This window comes from Tyto alba, unplaced genomic scaffold (genome assembly GCF_018691265.1).
Source record: "Tyto alba isolate M040663 unplaced genomic scaffold, T.alba_DEE_v4.0 Super-Scaffold_26, whole genome shotgun sequence".
NCBI classification, from domain to species: domain Eukaryota; kingdom Metazoa; phylum Chordata; class Aves; order Strigiformes; family Tytonidae; genus Tyto; species Tyto alba.
In genome coordinates, this window is record NW_024881300.1 from 11809742 (window position 1) to 11828046 (window position 18305).

Sequence of the window (18305 nt, forward strand, 5' to 3'; positions counted from 1 at the left end):
GGGGATGTGAGGCATGAAGAGTAAAATTATATGATTGAACTCCCCCAACGAATCCCAAGTTTCACCCGTTGGTTGACTTGGGCCCTCTGTATTGTGATCTTGGAACATTTTCAGCACCTTCTTTTATTTTTAAATTAACTTTTGTATCTTGATAGGGACAAGCTCCTGTTCTCTGTTGCTACTTCTCTCTGATTGGAGTCTGTCTGCAGTGTGCACAGCACTCTTGGGTTCTACTGTTAATACACGAGAGCTTAATCTGGCCTACCCTTAGTGCAGAACATTACCCAGGCTTTATTTCATCTTCTAAGTTCTAAAACAAAGACTTTTTTTTAAAGATTGTTTCATTGTTAATGTTTGTATGAGCTTGAAGCAGAGAAAATTTGAAGTAGGATGATGAAACTAAAGACCACTGAGTTCTGAACTGTAAGTTAATGCTGTCAGCATGCCTGACAAATGGGATGCTCTTTTTCAGCCCATACGTTCAGCTCAATGACAACCGCATCAATTTTAGAAGAAATAGTTGAAAAAGATTAGTTTTAAAAGTATCTATATGGTTAAAATTACTTCAGTGGCAAGGAAACATGCCTTTAGAGGTAGTGAACACTTCTTGGAGGATTAATTCTTAAACAGAGCTGAGGGATGCAGAACGTGCAAGTGCTGGCTGACTTTGCTTCGGAAGGAGCAGTCAGAGCGCGGTGTTGTCAAGGCAGCACACTGCAGGTGCCCTGGCCGCGCACAGTGTGCTGCAGTCATGGGTAAGTCCCTTCAGTGTGGCAAAACGCACTGCTTTTGTAAGTCAGCTAGTTTTCAGGTGAGCATCCAAGAAGTAGCAGTTAGGACCCAGGTGTAGTTAGGCAAAGGGGTTTTGTTTTAAAATTCTGACCTGATCAAAATCTAAAAATGCCTTCAGCAGAATGGGTTGGGGAGGGGGTGTCTGTCTTCTTGCTAGTCACAACCTCCCTGCTGTCTTAGGAACTTGGATTTTACATGGCAGTTTGGTTACCATAGCTGCTGATGGTCTGTGCTTTTGTCTCAGCACCGTAATTTCCTTGCTCCTACTTCACTGGGCAGTGGCCCTCAGTGCCCTTCTTAGATTTTTCTGATCTCAGCAGACATTCCCTCAAGCTCTACAAAGCATTACTACCCTTGACTATGACTACTGTGACATTACCCTGTACAGATCACAGCCGAATAGGTAACCCTTGCTATTCCACTGTGCCTGTAGCAGCTGGTTCACCTCTTCAAACACAAGTCTTTGTCACTTGGCATTTAAAACTAGGTATGTACTCAGTAGTAAACATGTCCAGTTTCTAGATGTTTTTAGGCAAAAAGCTTTAAGTTTTTTTCTCATAAAGGTAGACTGTTGTTACTTAAATGAGTAAAAATAAAAATTCCATTCAACCCCTAACTTAGCCAAAACTGGAGGTTTTATATTTCGTTGAGAGTAAGCAAAATCTCTGTGCTGTACTGATGTCTGAGGAAGAAAAAGTGAACAGAAGCAGATTCTTCTTTAAAACAGACAGAGCTTTCTGTTCTCACTGAAATACTCATTCAGCTATAATCTCAGAGAATCTTATTTGGGCTGCTGGCTCAAGAATTAATCTATTCTGTAAGAGTTTATTTAAATAATCCTTATCACAAAGATCAACAATTTTTATCATGATTACAATGTTATATGTAATCTTACAGGTAAAACAGCTCCTCTCCATTGCCTGTGCATGGCTGTGAGGCTTTTCTGCTGTTGACCCTCTTCTGAGGACAGTCTAAGGCTTTCAAACCTGCATTTAACATCCAAAGTATAGCAGCTGTAACTAACTCGAGGTACTGTTCCTCTGCAGAAGACTTACGAAATGCACTGACCTAGAAAACTCATAAAGGTAAGTGTCCTGTGAAATAAGACTTGAGGCATTTCTGAACCTGGTTTTCTAACCTAGAACCACGTTAACAACTTTGTTTATAACTGAAACTTGTGATGTATTTCATTTAAGGAAGGGTATGTGATAACGGTGACTCATAAGATCACTCTGTAAACAATACAAATGTCATTATGATTATCATCTGCTTGAAGAACAGAAAATGATACTGCTTTCTTGTCAGTTGCTTTAGGCGAAAGGTTGCTGTGAATTGCCAATATTCTCTGGCAAAGGCTGTAATTATTGCAAAGGCTCTACAGAGAGGCTTCTAGGGAGGTAAAATCTGCACATCTTTAGAAGCTTTAAAAGCTTTTATTTATCAAAAGAACAATTATAGGCATTTCTTTTTGAAAACCAAGTGGAAAAATTCTGTTCCCTTGGATGCAATGGGTAAGAAGTGCAACCCCTGATTTTTGTCATCAGATGAGAGATGATGCAGGAGGGGAGAAAATTTCAAAGGCAAGTCACCTCTGTTATGTTCGACGAAGTCCGTGTTAGTTTGGATACAGACTTGCCAAGAACAGAATGATGAGAGAAGCAGCAAAAATGAGGAGACGCGAAGTGGCGTCTTCCCTTGTTTTGCAAGAGAGCTCAGCACCACCAACACATACGGTAAACTGCTCTGCTGAGGAATTTCGGAGCAGCAGCTAAGACAGCCGTGCTAGGATTTCCTAACTCCACGACTGTAAAACTAAAGGCCAGAGCAAAAGCAATTATATGAAAAAGTTCTCTGAATTCACCTGCTTACATAGCTGTGGTCCGTGCCTTTAAATACTTAAATTTGTTTTACAGTCTTCCTAAAGAGAAATTGTAACTTTAATAAAATAAAAAATCAGCTATCCAAATAGTCAGCATACCTTCAGCAAAATTCTAAATTAAACTGACTTTCCTGCTTAAAATGTGGCATCCTACTTTGATTTTCATTACTTAAACACTGAAATTGAAGAATGTAATTTACAGTATATTTATTGTACGTGCTTACCTTGATATTTATACAGGTATTTTGAATTGAAACATTATCAGCTAGACAGTTTTCTGGACTGTAAATTTACTCCATAAACAGAGCTCGTGGAAGTAAATGTAAATGTTTGGTACTGTCCTGGCATTAGTGACTTTGGTTGCCAAGCTACAGATGACTAGCAACACCTAAACTACAAATAATTTTCCCTTCCTTACTCCTGTGACTGTGTGGAGGGAAGGGAGAGAAAAAATAAGCCTTATAAAACCAGAAATACACAAAGCTGACCAAAATATATGTTTCATTTCTGGCAGACAGGCGTAACAGAGTACATAAGTATTTGGATTACCTTGGGAAAACATATTACCATGATACTTGAGATGCATAATGGAACGTGAGGAAACTAGTCTATATGCACAGTATCAGCTGTGGTGTTACTTGGTTTTATTGATTTTGTTTTATAAGAATAAAAAAATATTCTTTCTTATATAGGTATAGAATTCAGCTGACTTCTCAGTGACATTTCATATGTTTAAATATAGGTATCAAAGGAAAATAGCGGATGATGAGATGAACCAAAATACAACTTGAAAGATAAACATAAAAATTACTCTTTATGTTCAGAGTTGTGTTCATTATGCTATACTCTAATAAATACTGTTAAGGCTTAACTACCATCAGAAAAAAAGGCAGTCACCAATAACACTGTTCATTAATGTAGGAGGCTACAGAAATGAAAGACATCTCTTTGTGAGGTTCATCTTGTGCTTGTTTCTAGAAGCCATTTTTCTTCATCATCATATTGTTAAATGAACTACTATGTTGTAGTTTCAGGTGTAGATCTTGCTTCTTAAAAGTTAGTTGCAAGTAAGTATTAATTTTGTGTGCTTACTGAGGAAAAAATGAAAACAATTCAGACTGAAGAGGAAAAAGTAATGTAGTATACTGGATGGAGAGTGTAATTATATGACATCATTTCAGGGCTAGAAAGGTAAATTTTGAGTGATCCATATTACAGGACCTTGAACTATGCTCTATCCTACATTGGAAAACACCTCTTTATTTAACTAGCAGTTCTCTACTGTAAAAAATCGTAACATAGTGGTATGAAAGGCACTTTTCGTTAAAAATCCTGAATTAACTATTTATAGAGAAATTTGGAGTAGTCAAAATACTGTTTTCTCACGCAAATGTTAAGACATTAGCAGGGTGTTCATTGTACAATTCCCAGCTACTCACACCTCTTTAATATAGCACTGTATAAAGTCATTGAGGGGAACTGTGCTGATAAAAGGTAGATGGTACCAAGCCCTGTTTTTCTATTGCCTTTAAATCTATTATTTCACAATAGCAGAGGTGACTTGTAGAATGACTGCTTAATTACCTCTCTTCAATTATAAAAAGCTTTTCCTGTATGCTGATACTGTGAATGTGCTCTGTAGCTTTCCACTACCAGAAGGAAAAAATACCTTTAAAGGACTCTATGCTAAAAGGATATTTCAACACTGACAGTCATAATCTTGTTCGAATCTATTAAATTATCTTTTCTTCTTTTTTATTCTGTACATAGCCAATCTAAGTCATTTACAGATCAGTAAGGTAGATTCAAAAGGAAACCCATCATATGTGCGTACGTACTAGAGTCCTTTAATCTCCTATTTTGAAAACTGTTGAGGGAGGGGGGAGGGTAAAAGTGTTCAGCCTTTAGTAGAAGATGCTATTAATTATTTAACATGTATCTTGATGATTTATAGACTTCCCAAATCATCAAAGGCTAGGCTCAGATTGATATTCTTAAGAAGTCTTAAGAACAGCAGTAGTCATCCAGAATAAATTCCTCCTTCAGAAGTTCTTTCTTGGAACTGGGAATTAAGAGGAGTGTTTCAGCATTTTCAGTATAGCTAAAACATAAGTGAGAAAAGACACCCGGAACATACCATGTGAGGCTCTGATGAGAAGCAGGAGCTTGCGGCTGTGTGCAGCTGCCTCCCCCCACCCCTTTTCCCCATCAGATCTCACTGGATTGCTTCTGCCTCTGACTGACCGACCTCTTCTGCTGCAGCACTTCATCGAGGGTTTCCTGTTTGTCTTGCAGCAGACGCTGGAGGTGCTTCATCTCCTGCTGGTACTGAGCAGCCTTCCCGGCAAATTCCTTCTCCTGCTCAGTCATCCTGAGACTGATATCTCCAAGCTTCCCAGCTGCTTTCTTTTTATATACCTGTAAGGGTTAAAGATAATAGGAAAAATGTGATTATGGAAGAAATAAGGACAACTCACTACCAACAAAAGAAATAGCTACAGATACTAATTTGCAGTTCAACCTTTACATCAGTGCTGCCTTGCCTAAATGTCAGGTAGGTTGCATTATGGTTTTTTTCTTTACCTATTTGTTAATTTGAAGGTATTACACTTGTACTTTGTTCTGCATATAAAACTTGTGTGTACAGTGAATACCATACCATATGTTTGTCTTACGAGTAAAAAGAATTGGCTGCAAGAAAAGGGTTTGTTTTCCAAGATGCAGAGCTACACTTCACAGCTCATGTTGCTCACCAGTTGTCCAACAGTCCTATCTATCAATAGTGTTTGTGTTCTGTTAGCTGTTTAATCTTAATACTACAACGAAGAAACGAGTAGCTTTATGTTTTAAAATATCTTTCTGCTTCACATAATTGTTCCCTCCGTTCAGTGAAGCACAAGTGATTTTTTGCTTATAGACAATAACAACCAAATATATTGGTCTAATCTCAAAACCATGAAATCCTTTTTCCGCAAAGTGATTTTGCTTTCTGAAATAACATCCCCATTAAATTACATAAGCACATGAGGAACTGAAAAATACAGCTTGTGTATTGTTACACATTTCTACATGCTGCTGCTCTCAACAAAAACAACAGCTATTATCCAATATCAGCTTTTTTCTCGTGATTACAAACAGCATGCTTAAACTGTTACTGTATCTGCAGAATGTGATCTTTGATACAAGCTACAGGACAGTTTTGGGATGGAAGCACCTCCTTTAATAAAACTGCAGGCTATTTAGTGAACCTTTGAAAATGCTGCTATTTATGTCTTGCTAATATAAAGTTTTATCTAAGGTGTTAACCACTAAGGTTTTATGTTCATCTGAATCGAAGCTGAAACTTTGAGTACGCCTTTTGGAGGAAGGAAGGGAAAAAAAAGGGGGGGCATATTTTTCGGTACGTGCTACAAGCTATACAATCCTTTCCACAAACTGTTTCCTTTTTAGTTCTTGTAAAATGTGTCATTTTGGAGTTTTGTTTTCTGGAGGTAATAGGATAGTAATAAATAATATTTACCTAGAACTTTAGTCAGTCAACATTTAAGGCTGACTTCCACAGCTTTTTTATTCCCCTAGCTTTTCCCTGTCAGTCCAAGACAAGAATTAGAAACCTGCAAGTTAACTAGTCACATCACTCGACTTTTTAGATTCCCAGAGAAGTCTTCAAAATGCAGTTCGATGCTCACACCTGTAACGCTATGGAAAGATAAAGGTAAGCACATCCCTTCCAAGCAGAAGGTTGCTTAGAGCTAGCCTAGAAGTGCAGAGCACAGGAAAAGAGCTGAACTGTCACCTGTCAGTAAATGCCACCTCCAGATCCGGAACCTGAAGTTGTCTCTTTAGGGCAGGTGCCTATAATTATTTCAGAGGACTACAGAGAACTTCCTCTCTCTTCTAAGGGCTGATAAAGCAAGCAGCCAATAGTATTGGTGAAATCCATTTTTTATCTAGTGGTCGCTGATCATCCAGCTCCTGGGAGGGCTGCGTGTTAAGCTACACTCTGCCCGAGATGGGGCAAGCCAGCGGCTCCCGCTTACCCCCCAGCTGCCCCTGTTGCCCTGGCACGCCTGCTCTTCATTTGCCAACTGAAGCTGTGTCACGTGCGGAACTGTTGCAAAATCAGTGGTGCACCATTTTCTAACCTAATTATTAGGGCCTGAAACTAGAAATGAGCGATACGTAGTTCTGATCTTGCTCCTATGATTGCTTAGAACTAGGTCTGCTTAAAATGCGTAAGCTATCTCAGCACAACTTCAGCAGGATGGGTGAAGGGTGCCTAGACCGCTCCATACTCACCTGTGGGAGCCCGGCCAGGCCAGGGTGGTTCTGGGCACACTGACATGTGCAGCTGCTGGCCCTTGCCCATCCTTCACAGCAGGCTACCACCTTGGAGTTGTTCAAGACCTCCTATCCCTTTTCTCTGAAGTGAAGCAGGTAGCAGTAAACAGACTGGTGGAGATGACAAATTTCAGGAAGCTGGTGATAACATGTAGCTGAAAGCGGTAATATTTTCCTCTAGAGGTGAAAAGGGGAGTCTACCCAAGGGCATGGCATCACAGCTGTACAGTGAGCACCCAAGATGAGGAGTGGTCATGGATGCAGCAGCTGGTACAGAAGGGGGCATGATTTACACTCTTCTGAAGTAGTTACAGGAAGGTATGCTCCTGGGCACTGTAATTCTTTTACGCTTTAGGTACTGAATTACAAACTGCAAACTGCACGATTTTGGATACAGAGCCAACAAACCATCGCTACAAACATAGTCTGCTGCCCATGATACATGTAATGATCTGGTCCCAAGATCCTTGTTGGGGCAACAAAGCTATTTTCTGGCAGTCAAGTATGTTTTTTCTCCTATCCTTTACCAGTAAAAATTAGTATCATCCTTTCCAAAAGAGAGCAAAGTAACATCTGAAGAAAATTGTCTGTCTCTGTAAAAAGTGTTATAATTCTGACCCTGACAGAACAGCCATGTAATGGGAACCCTGATGAAATTTTTCCCAGGTGCTAAGGAACATTGCCAGTTGTCTCCCATGGCAACTAAAAACTTCTAAAATACATTAATTAAGATCACAGACAGTTATCTTCAGAACTGTGTAAAAAGCCATAGATTGGAGCAGGGGAAGTCCTTTTTTAGTAGTAGACAAGGATTATGTTTGTACCTATAACCTTTCCAGTAAAACTGGATTGTGATAGATGAAAAGTAACAGCCTATATATTCAGAAGTTTTAGTGAAAGAATGTCTTTTTTTCGGACAATGTTGTGGTGTTACTAGAAAAAAACCCACTTCCTCACAAACACTAGATTTCTGGTCTGTTAAGGGTTTGTTTCTCTATTCAGCCTCTGTGAAAAGGATGTGGGTAAAATGTAGAAACTTTTAAATTCAAAAGCCAACAAAATCAATAAAATGTTCAGCTGTAGTATTATATGCCACAGTAAATGAGCTCCCTTATTTGCAGATTGATATTGGCACATAGATAAAGGGCAGATAGTTGGGAAATCAATTAAAAAGGAAAGCTGTTTATGCCTGAGAAACTTTAAAACTATGTGTCCAAAGGTAGTTGTGCATGTACATGACCTGCTTTGAGAAAAGATACCTAGTATTAAATAAACAGAAGTGACTTTGTATTTGAGACATAAAATTGACACAGGAACAGGAAATTGAAATTTCTATTACTTGAGTCTTACTTTATTCATGAGCACCTTGAACATAAAACTTTTGCAAACTAAATAGCTCACTAGAGAAAACATTTTATATAGGGTATTTCCTTATTTTTATCTTACTCTATTATTTAACCGATTTTTATCTTACTCTGTTTCTTCAACCTATTTCTATCTTAATTCTCTTCTCCTGCCCTAAAGAGGGGTATGATGAAGTATTCTATTCCCATATAGAACGGAACTTACATAAACACAGCAGAAGCCTCGAGTTTACTTGTTTAATGTTACCCCTGGTTTTTGAACTTGTAGGTTGAACTTGTCAAATTTTAAAGATTTCTATAACCAGGAAGGCTAGAAACTTTTTTTAAAAAATGGGATTTTTCCTGCTAATGGCAAGCTGAGGGAAGATTTGGCAATGATGAATTTCAGTTTTCTGAGCAACACAAGTGACTTAGTTCTATTCATTTTATGAAACAGAGCACTGCTACAATAGTAGGACAGATGAGTAACTGATACTGGGCTTGTAGCATCAAGGTAACATTTAGGAAATATTTGTTCTTGTTAATTGCAGGTTTATCCTAAGAGGTTCAAAAGACTTAACCTGAAGTTTTAAAAGGTACTTAAATGTGCTAATACTAAATGCTTACTTTTAATTCCATTGCTTTATAACATACCACCACTCTCTTGGCAGAAATTTTCTAGCCTCCTTCTCCTCAAGCTCTAGTAACGAAGTATTTTACTAAACTTTCTGATATATGCAGTTTCTTCTACCTCAAGGGAGGTACAAGTAGATTTCAGATGTGGTAGGTTAATACTTTGAAAAAAAGAAAACCATTAAAAATACTTAAATGTAGCATTCAGCTATCATGTGCAATCTCGTATTTTACAGATTAAAATTTCTGTAGTTATGTACAACAAGGGTTGTTAAAAAAACCCAACAAATCAACAACAACCAAAACCCCAAACCAGTTCTACTCCTGTTAGGAATTGTACTTATGCAAAATCCTGCTGTAGAAAACATGACATTTTACTTTGTTGTTGTGAAAAATTCGAGGTGTTAATCTAAGTCATCACTTTGGTATCTAGTTACTAATATGGAATTTTCTATGTACAATGTTAAGGTGATTCTGGTTTCTCTGCAAACTATCTATTTTGGCTACCAAGTGTACTTTAGTGGGGTTTAGTGTAGTCATTGGTTCTTATTCGGAAATCGTCAATCTAAATTTATTATTTGGCTTTGAAACACCCAAAAATATTCTAGTGGGAACCTAGTATTGCTTTTTTTAAAGAATAATTTTTGAGTTCATGAAACTGCTGTCTGTGCTTAAAAAAAATTTCATTTAGGATCTTTACCTGTGAGCAGTTCTTTTTAGAGGGCTGAAGGAACCAACACAGAAAACTTAAACTGAAGTTAGTATCCTTGAAGAATAACATACAGGAAAAAAAAAGTATACTTGTATAAGCTTTTTTAAGGACTCCTGCCTCTGTTCAACTCTGGGAGTAGGCAGGGGAATTCTTAAAAGTCTTTGAGGTGGTAACTTTTTTGCAACTTTGGATGTTTGTTAACTTTTGGGGTCTGTCACCATTATATGACACTCTACTGCAGTTATATGCTAGGATCATGTCTGGAAAACCAGAGGTCCGTTCTGACTGTGGTGGAGAGGGAGAGAGTAAACTATGCTCTTTCTTTTCTGATTCTTTAGAGAACACCCTGAAAGAATGCACTCCTCTGTTTCCTATCCACTGCTTAAATAGGATTGACTGAGACAAAAGCCACTTGCCAGAGATGAGAGTGTGTTTCTGTGGAGACTGAAGGTGACTTCTAGCTGCTGGTCATCCTCACAGACATCACTGGAGTTAAGCACAGTGATTTAGATAAAGCAAGGAAAAAATAATGTGCTGTGATAGAGACAGTGTCTGTCGCTAACTAAAGCTTATTTGAAAATACCTCTAAAATGAATACACTGAAATAGGTTAACAGGGAGCAGCTTTTAGTAGAGAAGTTTCTGATGCTACCTGATATGCTCAAAACAAGCCACATAGAGACATGCAGGGTAGGCACTGTACCATCATTCTGTCTAGCCTAAGAGGACATTGTTTCTGGGGTTTGTTACAAAGGTCAAGAACAGATGATTTTGCAGCAATGATGGAAAGACAGGTTCTACTCAGCAGGTGATTGAGAATGCCAGACACACCTGGTCAAAGGGGGATACTGATCTCTTCTCTGATTTGTAGCAGGTACTTTTGTATGAGTGGCAGAGCACGCAAATAATCTACCTGTAAGTTCACAGTTTTGACTTGAGTAGAAAAGTATGAGGAAACTGAAACAGTTTCAGACAAATGCCTGAGTAAATTTGGGCACATCAGTCTCTCGTGAGCCATTTCAGGTGTGAAGAAAACCTGGAGGAAAGAATACTTGTTTCTAATGATGTTTCCTTATCAATAAGACAAATGCATTTCCTTTCAGTTTTGGCTATAATTCCTGTTTTCTATACAAACACTGTTAACTCTGGGGAATAGGCTACCTAGTATACAGAGTAGTGACATATACTTACAAGACTCATTTAGGGGTTCTTTGTATACTTCAGCTTACATCACAAAGTCTGAAATATCTTGAACATGTCCTGGAATGAAGGGAACGTGTATTGCAGTATTATATGCTGTACTACCTGGGCCCTTGTTTTTCCCAGTTGGTAATTTGGGACAAAAATATGGGTGCATGTTCTATCAGATATGATCCTGCCTGATAATTAAAACATCTAGAAAAAGTAGTTCCATGGAGTGAGGTGGTTGGTTGGCTGGTTTTGTTCAATGTTTGCCATGCAAGGAGGAGGACACAGCCATCTATATTGATGATAACAGTGGGTGGGATGAGTAGGTGCAAGGGCAGACTCACTTTAACTCCCATTCCTCTGGCATATTTGTATATGATAAGAATTAGGGCAGAAGGGTGAATCTGCTATTCTCGTGTTCTGATTCAGAGATACTCCTTTTTTTGATTATGATTACAATCTCTGTAAGCAATATAAAATTTAAAAGGTTTAAATAAAATTATCTGCTACAATATGATGGTCATGATGCAAAGAATAAATCTGTGCATCTTCTCAAGAGACAGAACCTTCATCGCTGCCATGTCTCAAGTTCTCCCCTCTGTTAACAAGTGACATCCTCGACCTCCTGAAATTAGTGGCAACACATCATTAAGTCTGTCGTTGTAGCCAAGACTGAGACCAGGCATAGTTAGAAAATGGTTATGGAAAAATTCCAGGAAGGTGGATCCTGTTCTAGGAAGGAACTGAATGATTGCTTAGAATAAGCCTCAGTCCAAACAATATCAAATGGCTAAATGGATGTATTATGATGACAAAATGAATACGGCATTAAGAACAAGGTATGTCTTACAAAGTCTGAATGCAAAAAGAGCCAGTAAAACAACCCACCGAAAAAGTAATTGCTATCCTGACCTTTCATTCTGAAATTGTTGGTGGGGAAAAAAGGAAATAAGATCTATTTAAATTTTTTTTTTTTGGTACATAAAAGCTGCTCTATACTTAGTAATTTGCTGGTTCTGTCTTGTTATTTAATTCAACAGAATAATTCAGTTGGGAGGGACCTATAACGATGCAAAAGCTGATCTAAGTGTATCATTTCACTTTGGTCATAGAGAGTTTCGTGTGTCAAGGACTTTTACAATTATTGCTGACAGTATATCAACTCTTAAATGCAATATTGATTCTACAGGTTTTGTAGGTAGTTTCCTTAGCTGTATCTTCTCCAGGGACAAGATGCAAATTAGTAAGTACCATCTCCCCTTCCTGCCTCAAGGACCATGATTGGATGCTGCCAAAACAGGGTTGAAGAAAAAAAAAGTAACCAATTCTAACGCTTTCTGTTCCAGTCTTGTTAAAAAGTGCACAGAGCAGATAATAAATAATCAAGTTGCCTTTCACGACTGATGTCTGTATGTATAAAAAGAGGAGAAATGCTGCTTTTTATTATTATATAGGAAGATATTATAGAGCTAACCAAAAGAAACTACATACTGAAACTGAAAACATTTTAGTGGGCCAGTCATATGCTTAAAATAATGAGAGCAAGACAGCTAAGCATCTCCTGGACATTCTGAGGTGTTCAAACTTCACAATGAAAAGTGAGAAAGACTCAAGTGCACTTTACATTTCTCCCTTGAGTTTTATTCACTATCACTTAATGTGAAAATAAGGAAGAAACTGCATGTGGTGAAGGCCCATCCTTAGGACTGACAGCACCACAGGAGCAGTTTCTTCTGTGGCTGCATTACAAAAATGGCAATGTTCTGGGAATTTTCAAGGGCCCCCCAATGGAAAAATTCAAATTCTAACAAACTAGAATACATTCTGGACAGAAAAGCCACGTGTGCATTGAGACTTAAATCCATGGTCTCCTGATGTTCTATCCAAAGCACCTTTCCCTAAATCCAGATTAATGTTGATAGGTACCAGGGTGAAGAAGCACCCTTGTTTCACTCAAATGTGCTGGTGTGCACAACTGGTTTATAGGAATACAGAGCAAGCCATGCAATGGTTACAGGCATTTCAGAAATACACAGTTCCTCAGTGTTCAGGTAGTGTTAAGAATAAACCTTGAGTGCTTTCTCTTCACCAGTAACAATTTTGTACTCTAAATGCAGTATGTAGCAAGATGGTAGGAAAAAAATTAAGGCCAGCCTGTTTGGTGAAGTTGCATGGAAATGAGGAGAGTTAGTGGGACGTGCTAGATATTTTCCGTATAAAGATTGTTTCTACCTATTTTTACTAAAACCTTATGACTGGCAAAACAACTATCAAATAGAGATTCAGAATCCATGAAACAACTTGTTATAATCCGACTTCTTCTTTTTGACAGTGTGTCTGATTTAAAGATGAATTACACTTGCACTGAAGAAGGAAAGGTACCTGAAGATGAACTAGAATGCAAAATATGCTATCAGAGATTTACTGTTCACAGTCGTAAGCCCAAAATCTTGGATTGTCTTCACAGAGTTTGTGCTAGATGTTTGACTAAAATACTTCATATAGGAGACAGATCTCCCTGCGTTAGCTGTCCTTTTTGCCGCCATGAGACAAAATTGCATGAAGATGAAGTTGAAGGGCTCCCCAATGATACAAACATTATGTCCAAGCTCATATCACAAGACAAAACAGCATGGAATTCTGACTGTAAAGAAGTAGTTTTAACACCAAAAAACTTGGCTTCCTCAAGTTCTTCCCATGGATCATCAAACTGCTTAGTAATTACAATTATGGAAGTACAAAGAGACTCCCCAAGGACTCCCAGTCAAAGTACTGCCTCCGATAATTATGCTGACCATGGCACTGAGTCAGTGTCTCGAAGTTCTCAGAGTCAGCTGGACCAAGATTTCTTTTCAAAGCTATGCAAGCACGTACCCAGAATACTGGTATGGCTGCTCGGATTTCTTTACTTTGGTTCTCTCCCTCTTGGGATCTATTTACTAGTGATTCAGAAGGTGACCCTAGGTGTTGTGTGTGTGAGTTTTGTTCCCTCCAGTCTAACTGTCTGTCTCGTGTATGGCTTCTGCCAGTGCCTCTGCCATGGAACTTGCGACTGCTCTTCACGAAGCTGATACACAGTGTTTTATCAATTGGTAAATTTTTAACTGAACCATAAACCAACTTAATTGCAAACTTTAACCTTCATAGACTTTACAAATGCGTATAGTATGACATAGTTTTTTTAAAGTACAATAATTTGTGTGAACACTAGCAAAATAACAACATCGTGGTGTTGTGGTTTTTCTTTTACTAAAAAGATGGTGGTTACTATCACCCATTCCTGAAGTTACAAATGGCTTTAGACTACCATCTCATTAACTGTGAACAGAACAGATATTTGAAGGATGTTTATTGTTTAGAAAACAACCCACCCTGTTTTCATCAAATCCACTGTCACTGGTTTTAAAAACAGATGGAGATCAGAAATGCTCTGTGTAGCACCTGTTAAAATAACCAAGAGCCCCACTACCAGCTATTTCAGAATTGAGTCAAATCTTTCCTGATATCAAAGGGAAAAAAAGTTGCATTGATTCTGCTTTGCAATCAGATTTTTCAGGAAAGTTTTGAGTTACAAGAATTATGAAAAAGAAGCTTGTAGTTGAATCTTAAAAACTGTTCTTTAGTTGGCCCTTCAAGTAAGCTTTAACATTTTTCATGATTCAATATGCCTGAAAAATTATCTGACATAAGACAAAGTATATAAAAGTAGAAATGAACCTAAGGTTTTCAGAATTAAAATACCAAAGCAAATTTGGTTTCCTTAACACAGTTCCTGTGCAAAAATTATTTTTCTGAGTATGTGTATTCAACCTATTTGATACTGCTCTACTGTTGTTATCTAAATTTTGTACGGTTGTACTGATAATCTACAAAACTTTTTGCAGAGTGATTAACTTTATAAAGTTTGTTTATAGTAATTGCCAAATCCCAAACTAAAAATGGGTATTTATAAAAAGAATCACTTTTAATTTGCTGCTTAACTTAAACATGAACAGTTTACAATGTGTAATAAAGCTGTGTATATAAATATTGACATGGTTTTGGGTTTTATTTTAACAATAACCTGTTATTTAGCTTTCAAGACTTATACGGTGATTGTGTTCAACAGATCTGCCAGATCTTGATTTGAGACTTCTCAATGAAAAACAAAAACCACAGGATTTTTGTTCATTTACCTTCTCTAAAAGAGTTCACACTAAAAGGAAGAACTCCAGTCCAACAGACCAGATCCACTTGGTGCAAAGCACAAATGACTGGACTTCAGGGGGAAGTGATCTAAAAGGAATGGAACTGACAGCTTTTTGAACGAGCACTGTTTATAGGGTATGTGCTGTGTGTTTCCAGTGAAGAATGGCTGTCCCGCCTAGCCTTCCCTCTCTCCTCCCCTCAAATAACATTTGCAGTGATGTGAAAGAAGCCCCTGAGACTCTTCTGACACACAGATGGTGCATCTGACCTGTAACATAGTTTTGGATGAGCTTGTGCCTGCTGAGATACAAGGCAATGAATTCACCAAAAGGGAAACTTAAGATACCTGGTTATGTCTAAAAAGTAGAAAATACACTCACATTGCAGGCACTTGTAAGTAACTCAAACCTGTAAGCTAGAAGCTTTTCACTCATCTTAACCTGAGGACTGTATGCTCTAATTAATACAACATAATTTGTATTTCTTATCTTGTATCTCACTGAAATAGCTAGAGGTGGCTAAAAGCCAATGCAACACACCCTTTTTGAAGAAATAGCTTAACACTCATATTACCAGTAGTTACATCACCCTTACAGAAAAATTAATGCATTTTAAATACTATTATCACTGGAGGCAGATTATATCTAAATACCTCATAAGAGGTTTATCCTCTAATTCAGCATACAGGGCAGTTACCCAATTTGTTATTTCCTGAAACAGCTGATAGTAGTGTTCCTCCAGCTGATACAATCACAGAATGGTTTGGGTTGGAAGGGACCATAAAGATCACCTAGTCCCAACCCCGCTGCCACGGGCAGGGACCCCTTGCCCCAGCCCAGGGTGCTCCCTGGCCTTGAGCCCTTCCAGGGAGGGGGCAGCCACAGCTGCTCTGGGCACCTTGTGCCAGGGCCTCACCACCAGCCCAGGGAAGAATTTCTTCCTTACATCCAATCTAAATCCACCCTCTTCCAGTTTAAAACTGTTACCCCTCATCCTATCCCTACACCCCCTGATAAAGAGTCCCTCCCCAGCTTTTCTGTAGCCCCCTTTAAGTACTGGAAGGCTGCTCTAAGGTCTCCCCAGAGCCTTCTCTTCTCCAGGCTGAACACCCCCAACCCCAGCACATACTGCTGGCTCACAGTCAGTTTTCCATCCACTAATATGCCCAAATCCTCTCTGCAGGGCTGCTCTCAATCTACTCCTCGCCCAGACTGTTTGTGCTTGGGATTTCCCCGACCCATGTGCAGGACCTCCTGTTTGGCCTTGTTGAACTTCATGAGATTTGCACAGTCCCACCTCTCCAGCCTGTCCAGGTCCCTCTGGATGGCATCCCTGCCCTCCAGCCTGTCACCGCACAGCTTGGAGTCGTCAGTGAACTTGCTGAGGGTACACTCGGTCCCACTGTCCATGTCACCAACAAAGATGTTAAACAGCACTAATGAGACCTCCAACCTATCTCCTAGTATGTAGTCTTAAAATAAGCTGCTGTCCAAGTTCCATGGTTGCTAGAATTGTGCATAAACTGTGAAGGCAAACGTATCTTGCCATTGAAGCATCCTTGTGCCTTTTCACATTCACCTGATTTTTTATCAGCAGCACCTGAAAAACCAGTGTGTGCAATATGACCTGTTATATTTGAGGAACTGCATTACATATTGGGATTAAGAAAGTCTTGTGACTAAAAAGAACCAAACCAAAAACTTGACAGTGTATTCAGACTTACTAATTTTTTTTAAATGTGTCAAACAAAAGAATCCAATACCTTTCCATAAAACACTGAAGAATTCGTAAGTCTTTTATAAAACCACTGACACAGATTAACTACTGACTTTTCTCATTAAAAAGACATTTTACATAATATTTAGCTTAGAAACACTGCTTACCTTAACTTTTTCTTCCAATCTTCCTAAGCGTAGACTGCCTTCTACTATTTTCTTGAGAACACCATGATTCTCATTTTCCAAACATCTGGCCTGCAAACATGTAGCATACACATAACTAAACATAATCACTACTTTAGACAGGTCAGACAAAATAGATACATGGAGGAAGACAAAGCTATTCTGTTTTGAGCTCCAACAGTCTAAAGAACCAAGATGGAAAAAGAATTGTGAAAATTATTCTAATAATGGCTAATATACTATCTACTTAATACTAGTTTTATCCTGAAAGAATCATAGCCAGTAATACTGTAAACCAAACCAATTCTGCGTATTTTTCTACAGAGGTTCAAATGTCTCCATCCCATTTGTATGCATGGGAGACTCATCCTTCTGGGTCAGATTTAGCAGTCTGCTCTCAAAAGAGCCCTTGAAATTGGCAGGGGTTCAGGCAAGGAATCTGACGTGGCTTATGAAATGCTTCTGTCTTATGACTGTTTTCATCATTTCACAAGCACTATATTTTCTCTCTGATCAAAAAAGTAAATTGAAACAAATACTGCATAAGCTGTAAACAATGAAATTATTTTAAAACTGTAAGAGGTTTCAACTGTTAAATCCACTGAAAGCATTCAAGAGAGAAATAACCAGGTTTTAGAATCAGCAGTGTCTGACCACCTTGAACCACCCATATCACTCCAGAGACCCATCTCCTTTCACGGAAGCCAACATTAACTCGCATCGCTGGAGTCTGTGAGCGTCACACTCAGTGACATTTTGATTTACTGTGTGGTTGCTGAGTCATACAATACAATGGAAGAATCATTTTGACAGCTGCTAACTCAGGATTACAGTTCATCATCAGTGTTGCACTATGAAAATTGTTTTAAATAAATTTGTTGCTGCTCTGTTTTACTGAATTTATCAGCAGGCTGTCACTGTTCGTGGAAATAGTAAATTTAAGACTATCCATTTATTTTTGTGAAGATGTGGTTACGACCGATTAAAATCCTCATTAAGTAAGAATATAGGCTAATTCCTTAGAGTGCTGTACCCTTCCTGCTCTCCCTGTTCTTCTCGATTAAATCTGCATAAAATTAATTTCAGTGCTTTAATTCAATCAGTGAATTAAAAAAGAATAAGGCTAGGGTAATAGCAGTACCTGAACTGAGTAAATAAACATGACATGACTGAATTTTGAGGTGGAAGAATGATAATATATTTTAAATTATACATTATGTTCAGTAGTGGCTCTTCATAATCATTAAATTAAATTCTAACTAGATTTTTTTTTGGTTTCTAGGCCTTCCCATTAGACAACCATATCAGATTACCTGGCTACAAGACACC

At 38.3% G+C, this 18305-nt stretch overlaps 2 protein-coding genes across 7 annotated transcripts in view; one reads left to right on the plus strand and one right to left on the minus strand.

Annotated features, from left to right (window-relative positions):
- Nucleotides 1–18305, minus strand: part of CEP89 (centrosomal protein 89) — a 39010-nt gene that overhangs the window by 2789 nt on the left and 17916 nt on the right. For all 6 annotated transcript variants that reach the window (XM_042797469.1, XM_042797468.1, XM_042797471.1 and 3 more), the window contains 2 exons: nucleotides 16959–17048; nucleotides 4920–5089 (listed from right to left, as the gene is read on the minus strand). In XM_042797469.1, coding sequence (XP_042653403.1) covers nucleotides 4920–5089; nucleotides 16959–17048 — 260 coding nt within the window. The remainder of the gene's footprint in view (nucleotides 1–4919; nucleotides 5090–16958; nucleotides 17049–18305) is intronic.
- Nucleotides 5098–14888, plus strand: LOC116960250 (E3 ubiquitin-protein ligase RNF182-like). The gene is made up of 2 exons (XM_032987212.2): nucleotides 5098–5225; nucleotides 13220–14888. The coding sequence occupies exon 2, from the start codon at nucleotides 13236–13238 to the stop codon at nucleotides 13956–13958; it is 723 nt and encodes a 240-aa protein (XP_032843103.1). The 5' UTR covers nucleotides 5098–5225; nucleotides 13220–13235; the 3' UTR covers nucleotides 13959–14888.

Coding starts and splice junctions, on each gene's coding strand:
- LOC116960250 (XM_032987212.2), top strand. CDS start 13,236: ATGAATTACACTTGCACTGAAGAAGGAAAGGTACCTGAAGATGAACTA.